We start from the raw sequence: 14,876 nt of genomic DNA, 5'->3' as shown, positions 1-14,876 counted from the left end.
GTTTTTTCAACCCCTAACTCATTCCCTCCTAAGGAGGATTTAATTTGTTTGGAGAAAATATTTTTAAAATGTAACACATTTTTTATTTCAAATAATATATTTAGCATAATTTAGTTTATTTTCAGTTCTCTATAACTGTTAACACGAACTAGAACCATTGTGGCTTATTTAAGAGTTTTACAACCGAAGTTTTACAGTGTCTCTTTTACTTTTGTGTTCCCATTAACACAGCTGGTGATCCGCAACATAGAAAAAATTATTCTCTAACTAAATGTGCAACTCTTTGATTACAGAAAGCCAAGTTGGAAATGAGCAGAGAAAATTCAATCAACATTGATATACTATTACAAAATATTCATGTATTTTAAATTCCACACCAATTAGTCTAGATAGTTTCACTCAGTTGTTTGTTACTAAACAAGGAAATCCAACACACTCAACCAGTTTTACGGCATGTTAATTTCAATGTGTACCCTTACTTTCAAAAAATCAATACCACATTTATGACACGACTTAGAAACTTGAGAGTGAAAAGGATCAATTAGATAATTACGTTAAGATTCTCTATAAAATATTAACATCACTAAGAAAAGTTAAACGTAACAGAGAGCCTACTATTAAAAACTACTTAAGCAGGATTAAAATTTTTTTAAATGTATGGGGACATTTTTAAAAGACTAAAAGAGAACACACTATAATATTAATTATTTAATCTTTCTTTTTTCTTTTTTTTTTTTTTTTTTGTTTTTGAGATAGAGTTTCGTTCTTGGTGCCCAGGCTGGAGTGCAACGGCACAATCTCAGCTCTGCAACCTCTGCCTCCCAGGTTCAAGTGATTCTCCTGCCTCAGACTCCCAAGTAGCTGGGATTATAGGCATGTGCCTCCATGCCTGGCTAATTTTGTATTTTTTTTTTTTAGCAGAGACGGGGTTTCTCCATGCTGGTCAGGCTGGTCTCGAACTCCCGATCTCAGGTGATCCACCCACCTTGGTTTCCCAAAGTGCTGGGATTACAGGTGGGAGACACCGCGCCCGGCCAGCAATAATTTTATCTTTCTACCTTTAAGTTTTTTCTCATTTTTCTAAATTGTTATTTTTAGAAGAGTTTAAAAAAATAATTTATGAGCCTACTCCAAACATTCCTAGTGCTTGGTGACATAGTAAGTAATAGAGTGCTAAACAATAATTTTAGATACTATCACTGCATCAGAAAAATTTTGTAAAAGTATTACACTATTTGTGGTTAAAGAGTTCAAGTCCTTTCCAGTCAATGTGGTGTGAACATGTTAAAATACGACTTTTTTTCATCACAGTAGTAGAAAACAAACTTGCCCAAATGTTAACCTTTGTATAACAAAAATCAACATTTTCAGCTGTGAAATAGGGACATACATGAAAATTATATTAAAGATTTATACAGGTCGGGCGCAGTGGCTCACGCCTATAATCCCACCACTTAGGGAGGCAGGGGTTGGTGAATCACCTGAGATCAGGCGTTCGAGATCAGTCTGGTCAACATGGTGAAACCCCATCTCTACTAAAACTACAAAAATTTGCTGGGCATGGTGCCATGTGCCTATAATCCCAGCTACTTGAGAGGCTGAGACAGGGCAATCTCTTGAACCTGGGAGGCAGAGGTGGCAATGAGATGAGATCACGCTGCTGCAATCCAGCCTGGACAACAAGAGCAAAACTCCATCTCAAAACAACAACAACAACAACAACAACAACAACAACAAACAGCATTTTAGAAAACAAAGAAAAATGTAAAAATTAACAAGAAAAAGGATTTTTTTTTTTTTTTTTTTGAGACAGAGTCTTGCTCTGTCACCCAGGCTGGAGTGCAATGGCGTGATTTCGGCTCACTGCAACCTCTGTGTCCCTGGTTCAAGTGAGTCTCATGCTTCAGTCTCCCAAGTAGATGGGATTACAGGCACCTGCCACCATGTCCGGCTAATTTTTGTATTTTTAGTAGAGATGAGGTTTTGCCATGTTGGCCAGGCTGGTTTCAAACTCCTGACCTCAGGTGATCTGCCCGTCTTGGCCTCTCAAACTGCTGGGATTACAGGTGTGAGCCACCGCGCCTGGCCTAAAAACAGTATTTTTAAACAAAGAGACAGATACTCTTACATTATTTGAGAAAATCTCTTTGCTGGAAAAACATGGTTCATGGCCAGGAGCATCGGTTCATGTCTATAATCCCAGCACTCCTGGAGGCCAAGGCAGGAGAACTGCTTGAGCCCACGAGTTTGAAACCAGCTTGGGCAACACAGTGAGCCCCATCTCTACAAAAGATAAAAAATTAGCCAGGTGTGGTGATGCACACCTATAGTCCCAACTATTCCAGAGGCTGAGGTGGGAGATCACTTGAGCCCAAGAAGTCGAGGCTGGAGAGCCATGGTCGCACCACTGCACTCCAGCCTGGGTGACAGAACGAGGTCCTCTCTCTCTCTTTTTTTTAAATCTGAAACATGTATTTCAGAATCTGAAATACATGTTTCAGATTTAAAAAACCATGGAAATAGGTCCACACAAATCTCCCAAATTGCTTGTCATAAATGACTGCCACTGAAGATAAAACCTCCATGCATGAACCTCCATGCATAAATCTTCATTTCTAATTTCACATCTGTTAAGTATAAATTTAGAGATCAAGCTGAAGACCCTAAAAATAAAAGAAAAATTGTCATACAGCTGATGAGGATTTGTTGCAGTCCTTATTAGATTAGCCTCAGAACTGGAGGAGCAGCAAAAATAAAAATTATTGCGTATTTATCAATGAGACAGACTGATTATTGCTGAGAGAAGTAAAATACTGTTATGTTAACTCTAAGAAGATTAACTGCTTAATCTACTGAGGTACATTTGCTTTCTCCATGATGTTGGAGTGTATAGTGATCCATCCTACAGGTCTTCATCAAGATGTTAAGTTTTCTTCTTTTGAAAGTTCATAGCATACAAGTACTTGAGTTGTCAGAAATAGACGGCAACCTTCACAGTAACACAAGTATGTCTTGTTGAACTAGGTCCCATTTTCCTTCCTATATTATTAAAAACTTGAATGCCTCAATTTAAATTCTTTCCTAACTTTCCCTTCTGGCTATCTATTTAAAAACTAAATTACTAGAGATTCTTTCTACCTTCTAAAATCAAAATACTTCTGGAATTCTCTTTCTTTTAGTCTATCTTTTCTTAACAAAACAAAGTTGTATCTTAATTGTAAAACAGTTTCATGAATGACTCAATTCTTCTATCTAGTAAGCCTTTTTTGTTTAATGAGCCAATTAATAGAAAATAAGCCTTGGCTGGGCACGGTGGCTCAGGCCTGTAGTGGCAGCACTTTGGGAGGCCGAGGCAGGCGAATCACCTGAGGTCAGGAGTTTGAGACCAGCTTGACCAACATGGAGAAACTCCATCTCTACTAAAAATATAAAAATTAGCTGCGCGTGGTGGCGCATGCATGCCTGTAATCTCAGCTACTCAGGAGGCTGAGGCAGGAGAATCGCTTGAACCCAGGAGGCAGAGGCTGCAGTGAGCCAAGATCTAGCCATTGCACTCCAGCCTGGGCATTAAGAGTGAAACTCAGTGGAAAGAAAGAAGGAAGGAAGGAAAGAAGGGAGGGAGGGAGGGAGGGAGAGAGGGAGGGAGGGAGGGAGAAAGGAAGGAGGGAGGGAGGGAGGGTAGGAAGGAAGGAGGGAGGGAGGGAAGGAAGGAAGGAGGGAGGAAGGGAGGGAAGGAGGCAAGGAAGTCTTGATTATATATAGTGAAAGTTGGAGAACACCTAAATTCTATCCATTTCTCACAGAATTTCAAATACTTCATAAAGGCCATGAGGAAAAACTGCCTCTACACGTAAACTAGCAAAATAATTAGAAAAACTAAAAAGAGAGGTAAAAGGTGTTGTAACTCTATCTCGTGGGCATTACGTTGTAATTATTCATTTTTGCTAATCCAAGTATTTCTTTCTAAATTTTTTCTCAAGAGATGGGGTCTCATTCTGGCACTCAGGCTGGAGTACAGTGGCATGATCATAGTTCACTGCAGCCTCGAATTCCTGGGTTCAAGCGATCCTCCCACCTCAGTAGCTGGGACTACAGGCATGCAACACCACATCCAGCTTTTTTCTTCCTAATTTTAAACTAACATATTCTACATTTACATTTATGTCCTAGGCAGAAGTAGAACTCCCTCTACATTTATATTCAGTAAGATAATTTAGTAAGATCAAAATGACTTGAAGTCAAAAATTGGACAAAATATTCTTTTGGTAGCTATATCTGAGATCTCAAGTACCTTCTTTGGAATATATTAATAGCCAGGCCTTCAGGTGAGGAAAATCAAGTACTAGAAAGGCAGCATAAGAACCAACAGCTGACACCTATAATCCCAGCACTTTGGGAGGCCGAGGTGGATCACCTGAGGTCAGGAGTTCAAGAAAAGCCTGGACAACATGGCAAAACCCTGTCTCTACTAAAAATACAAAAATTAGCCAAGCACAATGGCAGGCACCTACAATCCTAGCTACTCAGGAGGCTGCGGCACAATAATCGCTTGAGCCCGGGAGGTGGAAGTTGCAGTGAGCAGAGATCATGCCACTACACTCCAGCCTGGGCAACAGAGCTAGACTCAAAAACCAAAAACAAAAACAAAACACACAAAAAAAGACCAAGAGGTGAAAGGATAAATTGTGCAGTGTGTTAAAAGTGGTATCTGGAAAAACTTATGTTTCTGGATAACTATCATATCTAAGCTCTGATGACACATATTCTTAAAATCTAAAACTGTATCCTGATTAGAAATAATAAAGAATGAGCCCAAAACAAAACTTCTGAACATTTCGTCATGACTTAACTTGCTATTTGCTATTTTCTTCCAAGCATCAGAATGGATCAGACTGGTACTTTTCTCAAAATAAGAATAATCAGATTAGATCATGAGCTTCCTCTTATACAACAGGACAACAAAAAATTTAAGAAACAGAATTTCGTATAGTATAATTTATTAAAAACACATGCATGTAAGAATACTATATATTTTCTATGAGTACATTTATATGTATGTGAAAGTAGAATGAAAAGTTAGTAAGGACAGCCTCAAAACTCTCAGAAGTTATTTTCTTCAGGGAAAAGGCATTGTGGGAAGTGATTAAAGAGAATCAAAATTTAATTTGCAACACTCAAACACAGAATTTGAGATGATGCCTTCCTAATAACTTCCCAAATCACAGAATATAATTTAAGCATAAAGCATGAGAACTGTATTCCTCCTTAAAGACACTAGGTACACCACGAAACCACAACTTAAAACTTCTATGGTTAATCTTTCCGAGTATTTAACTGTCTTATAAGCTACATTTCAAATATACTATCAGATATTCTAAAATAAATTAAATTATTCTTAAAAGAAAACTGAACGAACAGATCCCAAAACTGGCTTGCCAATTTTGGATAAAATAAAAATACAAAATTTCTTTGGAAAGTCAAAGAAAATTTATCTAAGAAAAATGCTTAAGTCACTGAACACGACTTAAAATCAAATTTCAGTCTTGCCTATCAGTTCCCTAGGGTAGGAGCAGTCAAAAAGTGCATTCTATTTTAGTGAAGCAGGCCTGCTTACATGTTCAACCATATTTTTTCAAAGATACTAATAAATTTCCGAGACTTCTGAATAAGGTTGTAATGCAATAGCTGTTAATAAGGAGATAAGGCTTTCTTTAAATAGCTAATGTTTCCTAGGATTTTAAATCCCTGACTACAGAAGGAAAGAAATGACTTAAGAATACAAAAAAGAGGTTACTGTGGCAATGTAGTTTAAAATGCAAGACAGCAAGCAGCCTGATAATTGGTTTGCAGATGTCCAGAAGTTCTGATCATTTCATCAATGTTTTGTCTACTAATCTACATGTAGTACATAAAAATCAAGTGTGTAGACCTCAGTTTTCTAGACACTAGGGATATCTTCCAAGTACTGAAAACATTAATTGTAAGTCACTAAGTGAGGTATTTACATGCTAAAAACTTATGTATTTTTTATAAGGTACTATGACCTCGATTAGAATACTAATAAATCTGTAATCCGTCACTTAAGTTTTTAAATAGAAAAGTATTTTATAATACTTTTATAAATTTTTAGGTAATAATCACTAGCTAAAACTCAAGTTACCTCACATTCCATCCGCAGTAATGCACCAAGTAAAGGACCTCTCCACCTTCGACATCAGAATCTTTAATACTAGCTTCATACATTTTTTGATTTTTCCCTCGTCCATACCGCACTTGGACTTTCATGCCTGGTGGATAGCATTCAAACTCCTCTTCCTCATTGTTGTCATCATCTTCTTCATCCTCTTCTTCTTCTTCCTCCTCCTCCTCCTCTTCTGCTTCTTCATCATCTTCTTCTTCTTCTTTATTCGTTTCATCTCTTGAAAGGTTTAAAAAATTGCAGAGTTAATAAAAGACACTTCATAAGTTTTTCAGTTCCAAACCACATATATTGATAAAAGTTGTGGCTGTGATTGTTCCAGGAAAAGCAGGTTCCACGTGTATGAAATTCTCAGAGTTTCATTTTACTATTAAAAACTAAAACTGTAAGACAACCAAGGTTACAGAAAGACACATTCAGAGAAAATGAAGATTCAAAAATAAGTGCAGTAAAAGAAAATTTCCAAGTCAGAACAACAGAATTTGTGCCGAACAGCATGAAGCAAGTATGGTCAACTCTAACAATGTTTTCATGTTTTATTAATAAAAGTGTTTTACATCTCAATTGACAAAAAAAATCATTATACTTCATTGCCATTTTACAACTAAAAGTTATTTTTTTCATTCAAATATTTCCAGCCTCAAGATGTTCATTTTTTTAGAGGCAGAGTGTTGCTCTGTCACCCAAGCTGGAGGTCTCAGGATGTTTGAAACAATAATTTTCACTAGCAGATGGCAGTCTTAATAACTTTAAAACATTCTCCATCCGAATTTTCAAATGCTATAATAACTGAAATACTGTTTTAATTTAAACAGAAATATTCTAAAAATGTACTACCAATATCTTATCAGGTTTGTTCTTTCCTTTAAACTTCAACACAACTTCTACTCTCATTACCACAGATTTATTAACATCATCTACAAATCTTCTCAACTTTGATGTTCCAAAGAAATAGACAGATGAAAGGCCAATTACAAGTACATGAAACTAAAAGTCAAACTATTCTAGAAAGAGTATTACATTCTTTTTTTTTTTTTTTTTTTCTTGATGGAGTCTCACTCCTGTCACCCAGGCTAGAGCGCAATGGCGCGATCTCAGCTCACTGCAACCTCCGCCTCCCAGGTTCAAGCGATTCTCCTGCCTCAGCCTCCCAAGTAGCTGGGATTACAGGCACCCATTACCACGCTCAGCTAATTTTTTGTATATTTAGTAGAGACAGGGTTTCACCATGTTGGTCAGGCTGGTCTCAAACTCCTGACCTCAGGTGATCCGCCCACCTCGGCCTCCCAAAGTGCTGGGATTATAGCCGTGAGCCACCACACCTGGCCTTACATCCATTTTTATCTTCTTAGTACCATGTATTTTCTAAAACTGAGCATTCATATCCTTTCTGTGCTGACCACCAATCCGTATTCAGTAAGGTGGAGAAAATCTTCAATTATAAATCTTTCCAAACACTAGATTTATTTTTTTTTAAATTTCAATATGAAATCCAAGGCTACATTTAGTCTGGTTTTATTTGCTGTCCTGTATGTCTGTACTTAAAGACTCCATCACTTTAGGGTTGACAAATGACTAAACATCGTAAGGCAGAACAACCAGACAGTTTAGTATTTAAGCTTTAAAAATTAATGATAATATGTAAAATACATAGATATATTAAAATAAACACTATATTCTATATTAAGACTAATGATTATATATATACATATATTACACCACACACACACATATATTTTTTCTATACATATATATACACACACACATATATATATATTTTTCCCCCTTGGAGACACGGTCTCGCTGTGTCACCCAGGTTGGAGTGCAGTGGCCTGATCACGGCTCACTGTGGTCTTGACTTCCTGTTCTCAAATGATCCTCCCACCTCAGCATCCCAAGTAGCTTGGACTATAGGCACATACCACCACACCCAGATAATTTTTTATTTTTGTAGAGACGGGGTGTCCCTATGTCATTTAGGCTGGTCTTGAACTCCTGTGCTCAAGCAATCTTCACACCTCGGCCTTCCAAAGTGCTGGGATTATAGGTGTGAGCCACTGTGCCTGCCTGATGAATATAATATTTATATTTTAAAAAAACTTCCTCCACTGAAAATTTCAGTTTTATATTCCTATATGCAACCTTTTTAGGGATAATATACTTTATCATTCCTAATTATGTAATTACATAGGCAACAAAAATAATATATAAATAGTGATATAAGCAGTACTATAATGCTTTTTTATTCTCCTTTTCCTTTTGTATAGTGGGGCAGGAGCGTTGGAGGGATGTTTAATAGACCTGTGGAAGTAAGTCCACGTTCACAAAAGTATCAAATGTATCAATTCTGTCTGAACCATGACACAAATTCCTCAAAAATTCTCAAGACTTATTCCTATTTTAAAGACTCAGTTACAGTTAAATACGTATTTAAAAAACTAAAACCTTCATGAAACCAGCTACAATCTGAGATATACATATATACTATACATATATATGTACATATATACATATATATGTACATATACACACACACACACACACATACACACATATATATATTTTTGGAGACAGTCTCTCGCTCTGTTGCCCAGGCTAGAGAACAGTGGCATGATCTCAGCTCACTGCAACCTCCACCTCCCAGGTTCAACCAATTCTCCTGCTTCAGCTTTCCAAGTAGCTGGGACTACATGCTACCATGCTCAGCTGATTTTTTGTATTTTTAGTAGAGATGGGGTTTCGCCGTGTTGGCCAGGCTGGTCTCGAACTCCTGACCTCAGGTGATATGCCTGCCTGGGCCTCCCAAATTGCTGGGATTACAGGCATGAGCCACCGCACCCAGCCTGAGATTAAAATATTAGCAATGCTATTGAAAATACCTTAATATTTCTATTATGAAAAAGTAATTTTATTAAGGCTAAAATATCTAAAAAATTAACAGAAATGGCATTATCAATGATAAATCATTATGAGGAATTTTATTTTTATAGCAAACTAAATCTTTTTTTTGAAAGAATACTTGCCTAAGTCATAAGACTCTATTTTTGCATACTGGGGAAAAGAAGCATATTTTATCATGGCCACAATAAAAGAGATTTATCATGCACCTCAGAATCATCATACAAAAGTGAGATATAGAATCAAAATTCTAAGTTTTTTGAAATGACGACAAACTCTAAGCTGTATGTTACATCATAGAATACACTGAGTTGATGAGTACAAACAATTCTAAATGCCAACAGCAAGCACAATCATACTTTAAGTGGTAGCCCAGGCAAATTTTCATTCAATCTAAAACAGAAACCCAACACTCTTGTATTAATGAAATCAATCAATCAAAAATTAAAAATACACATTTAATATCACCCTCAGACACAAACTAAATGAAATTCACTTTAATAATACACTGAAGTATAAAGAAAAAAACAACATAATTACTGGCAATCAACCGAAGAAAACTATTCTCCTCTCCAAGACTTCAGTGGCAAATTCAAGACTAATGTGCTAAACCAGATGGAACACAGAATGCCAAGAAAGAGAGCCTCTGAAAGTATAAAATGCAACCAACATACAGGTTAAAAAAATTAAGTTGATGCATACATTACATACATGCACACACACACACACACACACACACACACACACAAACACACGCATTTAAGCTAGTCATATTTTAGAGAAGAATATCTTGGGAAATGAAATGTATCAGCAAGGATTTTCATCTGAATTCAAAAAGAAACATCAAATCTTCCCAACTTGATGTTACACTCTTTACAATGAAACAAAATTTTTAAAAAAGATAGTGTATTAAGTAACTGCTATGGTCAAGGCACTGAACTAGACATTTTACATATATCAACTTCTTCAATCTCCTATATCTGGACAATGGAAGAAGGACAATGAACATTCTTGGTAATAGCCTATTACTTAGAGAAAGTTTATATGCCAGAAAAATACCTATATATTAATTATCACTGTAAAATTTTCCCCTGCAACTATCTAATAAAACTCAAAAATCAATTATAGTAAGCCCCTCTTATCTGCAGGGGATACAATCCAAGATCCCCAGTGGATGCCTGAAACCGTGGATAGTATCAAAACATATGTTTTTTCCTATACATACATACCTCTGATAAAGTTTAATTTATTAATTAGGCACAGCATGAGATAAGCAATGACTAATAACATAAAGCAATTATAAAATGCTATAATAACAGTTATGTGAATATGGTCTTGTCTCACTCTCTCAAAATACTTTATTGCACTGTACTCACCTGTTTTCAGACCACAGTTGACCACAGGTAACTGAAACTGTGGAAAAGCAGGGAGTACTGTATAAACAGTCCCAACTGCAATGCTTCTAAAAAATATCTACCAAACTTGGGCAGTCACATTAGGAAAATTTTAGTTTGAGGTATGCATATACTAATAAATATCTGTAGTACATAAAAATCCATATAATTATAGAGTTAAAGGGGTTACTAAAAACCTACAAAATCGTTTATTCTATAAAATAAGCAGAAGCACCAACTTAAAAAATTAAGTAACAAAGAAAAATACAGATTTATCACAGTGCCTTGCAAACAGCAGATGTTTCAGAAACATCTGTAGATTTAAAAATCCGATTTTTTGGTAAAAAGCTGAATCTTTATTAGGATTCTTATCAAAATGATCTCCTTTAAACATACACTTCTACACACAGAAATATAACAAAGTATAATCAACAAATATTTAGGATTTTTTTCTTCCATGTTTGCCTGTATGGTGCCACTGATATTTCAGAACTCTGATCAATCAAAAGATTTTAGGCAAAAAGCTGAAATCTGTACCAAATTTCTTAATACCTGAAATAGTCTCCAACAGCAGTAAGGCATACTTCAAATATATATTTTTATACACAAAAATACAACAAAGTATAATAAACACTTTTTACTATATTCATATAAGCCCCATTTTTCATTTTCCCCTTCCCTATTCGTCTGCATACTGTGGCCAAATGTCAGTACGCTAAATGGGTTTTTTGGTTTTTTTTGAGAAAGAGTCTCGCTCCGTCCCCCAGGCTGGAGTGCAGTGGTACGATCTCAGCTCACTGCAGCCTCTGCCTCCCGGGTTCAAGAGATTCTCCTGCCTCACCCTCCCGAGTAGCTGGGATTATGGGCACATGCCACCACTCCTGACTTTTTAGTATTTTTAGAAGAGACAGGGTTTCACCATGTTGGCCAGGCTGGTCTTGAAATCCTGACATCAAGTGATCTGCCCGCCTTGGCCTCCCAAAGTGCTGGGATTACAGGCATGAATCATTGCAGCTGGCCTGCTAAATGATTTTTTTTTTAAAGTTCATTGTACTTATTTAAATGAGACACTAACAGAGATATTTATATTTTTTAAGCCTCAGAAAAAAGATTCAATGCCAAAGATTATCTATAAAATCCAGGGTCCACTAGTAGTGCATAAATTACATTGTCAAATAATTCATCATTCCAAAGTGACTAAAACAAACAAATGCTACTATCACATAAGATAGAACATACAATTTTTGGCCTTTTAAACCCTTAGTATTTTTCCACTCTTGCTTTTGCTTAAGAAATAAATACAACTCTCAGAATCTACAGCCAACATACAATCTATAAAACACAGACACAGCCTGAAGTTTATATTATCAAGTAATTCAGCAGACCTAAAAAGTACTTTGCTCTAGCTAAAAATTTTATCAATTTCCATGATGAGAGCAAGAAGAATGGATCAAAAGTATGATCTTTCTCTACAAATTTCTATCGGTAGGGTCTCTGAAAGAAGTGAATGCTATTTAATTAATAAATGCCAATCACTCTATTATTTAATATTTTGTCAATTAATTTAGATTCATACATATACACATACAAACAGAAAATGATACGAATCCATCAAGCTGAAATGCATCGTAACCAAAAACAATTTTCTTACCCAGATTTTGCTTTTTCTTCCTCAGCTTCTACCTTTATGTTGAGGGATTCATCTACCCTAGTTGTGTCATCATCTTTGTCGTCCACATTGTCATTTTCTTCTGGTTTTTTAATGTTAACTTCTTTTTCCTGATCAGAATGTGTAGGTATAGGTTCTAATAAATTCTTTTTACTTCCCTAGAAAAAGATCAAAGGAAAGAAACCAACAAAAGTAAAAAAAGTAAAAATTTTCAACCTACATCCATGGTTTATCTCTTAGCAACAGGAGGTATCAACCAATTCTAATATTAAAAGTTATAAATTACTTTTAAGACACTCCTGCTATTTTAAAGCACTAGACAAAAATAGCTAACAGCTATTTTGAAGTTATTATGATAAAAATTATACAAAAGTAGCACTTAATGAAGAAAATAAATAATAAAAAGTAATATTATATAATATATTGATTTTGGAACTTTACAGAGGATATGGAAAATACACCAAAGAAAGCAAAGGACAATTAACAATATCTGATTTACCAGAGAGGGCTTAATATTTTCTTTTCTTTCAATTTCATCCTCAATAGGCTTTTCTTCTTTCGGTATTATATTCCTCTCCTCCTCCATCTTTATTTCTTTGATCTCTGTTTCATTTTCCTCCTTAACTTTTACTTCTTTTACATTTTCACACTCCTTACATTGCTTGTTAACAACTTTCTCTGGCAATGCCATCTGAAATTCAATGTTGGCTGATCTACAGTACTCCTCAAAACCATATAAGTATCTGGAAACATGAAGAGAAATTACATTTGGTGAAAACATTTCAAAATGTAACTATGGAGTTACTTTTAATGTGTATTCATTTCTTTTGTCTAAACTCTCAGATATTGGGCCATGTTAACATTCTAATTTATTCTAGTTGTTTCTAATCTTTTCAATGCAAACAAAAAATTTTGTCAAAAAATTCATTTAAAAAACTGTGCTCAGAGTCATAACAATAACAGCTATTAATAGTATCAATAACAGCATCTATTTGTTGAACATTTCTTATGTGTGAGGCTGGACCCCCTAGTAAATCTCATGTAGTCACTACAGTAATCTTGGGGCATGCAGCAGCATCTTTTTTTTTTTTTTTTTTTTTTGAGACAGAGTCTCACTCTGTTGCTCAGGCTGAAGTGCAGTGGCACGATCTCAGCTCACTGCAACCTCCACCTCCTGGGTTCAGGCAATTCTCCTGCCTCAGCCTCCTGAGTATCTGGGACTACAGGCGTGAACCGCTATGCCAGGGTATTTTTTGTATTTTTAGTGGAGACAAGGTTTTGTCATGCTGGCCAGGCTGGTCTTGAACTCCTGACCTCAAGTGATCTGCCCGCCTCAGCTTTCCAAAGTACTGGAATTACAGGTGTGAGCCACCGTGCCTGGTCAAGCATTCCATTTTACAAACGAGGAAACTGAGGCTTAGGAGAACAAATAACTGGCCCAAGGGCATAAACAGCTAACAATTGGCAGAACTAGCATTCAAATGTGGATTTACTTGACTTTAGAATATTAGCTTTTTAACCTCTATGAAGTACTTGACAAATGTACTTAGCCACAAAAACTTTCTTTACAGAATTTCTCATAGATCTACTATTCACAAAATACACTTTAGAAAATGCTATCACAGAATGACTACTCTAGTAAAATTTTCTGATTTCTTTAAAGAAACAATTAGCCTCAGTTAAAAGGTAAATTTCATCCTGCTTTCTAGGTAAAAATACTGAAGATAATCATATCAATTATACTAACTTACTTTTTATAAGCACATTTAACATTGTATCCTGCAGCTGAATTTAAGACAGGGATTCCAAGATCTTGGTAGACTTGTTTCCAAACAGCTCCACTTTCAATCTAATGGACAAAGTGAAACAAAAACTCTTAAAAGGTGTTAATGTAATAACATTTTGATAGATACAGTATATATGAGTATATTTTTATATTTATTGGTTCTAGTCTCAAAAGAATTTTTAGAAACTTGATAAATTCTAAATTTGGTTTTAAAATAAAGGTTTTAGTACTCTAACAAATATCACAAAATTATAAATGTTGAAATATTAGGCCATTTGACATTCTGTTTTTTTCTTTTTGAAGACAGGATCTCATTCTATTGCCTAGGCTAAAGTGCAACAACATTGGCACAAACACAGCTCACTGCAGCCCTGAACTTCTGGGCTCAAGGGATCTTCCTGCTTCAGCAACCCAAGTAGCTGGGACTAGGCGCACACCACCACATCTGGCTAATTTTAAAATGTTTTTTTGTAGAGATGGAGTCTCACCATGTTGCCCAGGCGGGTCTCAAACTCCTGGGCTCCAGCAATCCTCTGGCCTTAGCCTCCCAAAGTGCTGAGATTACAGGCATGAGTCACCATAACTGGTCCCATTTGACTTTTAAATAAACCCAGTTATGGGAAATGGAAAAATATTCAGGCTCTTTAATAAAATTTTTAACAAAGAAACGGAGACAAACATTTTCAAAGGTTTTATTATTTCCCATAAAATATACAGGCTAATAAATGAAAGCAGTTCTACAAAAATTTGTAAAGTATTTTATTCCATAGAATATTCACAATTGGATACTTTTTTATTTTTTTATTTTTTGAGACGGAGTCTCGCTCTGTTGCCCAGGCTGGAATGCAGTGGCGCGATCTCGGCTCGCTGCAAGCTCTGCCTCCCAGGTTCACACCATTCTCCTGCCTCAGCTTCACGAGTAGCTGGGAC

At 35.9% G+C, this 14,876-nt stretch overlaps 1 protein-coding gene across 6 annotated transcripts in view; it reads right to left on the bottom strand.

Moving 5' to 3' along the window:
• Positions 1-14,876, bottom strand: part of LOC105474602 (AT-rich interaction domain 4B) — a 168,294-nt gene that overhangs the window by 42,962 nt on the left and 110,456 nt on the right. For 4 of the 6 annotated variants that reach the window (XR_011610377.1, XM_011729392.2, XM_011729398.2 and 1 more), the window contains exons 14-17: positions 13,912-14,009; positions 12,660-12,903; positions 12,143-12,318; positions 6,161-6,418 (exon numbers count right to left, since the gene is read on the bottom strand). Coding sequence is in view for 5 of the 6 variants with exons in the window: in XM_011729392.2 (XP_011727694.1) it covers positions 6,161-6,418; positions 12,143-12,318; positions 12,660-12,903; positions 13,912-14,009 (776 nt within the window). In the remaining variant the exon portion in view is untranslated. The remainder of the gene's footprint in view (positions 1-6,160; positions 6,419-12,142; positions 12,319-12,659; positions 12,904-13,911; positions 14,010-14,876) is intronic. The other 2 variants (XM_011729395.2, XM_011729396.2) reach the window with 2 other exon arrangements.

Source organism: Macaca nemestrina, chromosome 1 (genome assembly GCF_043159975.1).
Source record: "Macaca nemestrina isolate mMacNem1 chromosome 1, mMacNem.hap1, whole genome shotgun sequence".
Lineage (NCBI taxonomy): Eukaryota > Metazoa > Chordata > Mammalia > Primates > Cercopithecidae > Macaca > Macaca nemestrina.
This window is presented reverse-complemented; position numbering and strand designations above follow the sequence as displayed.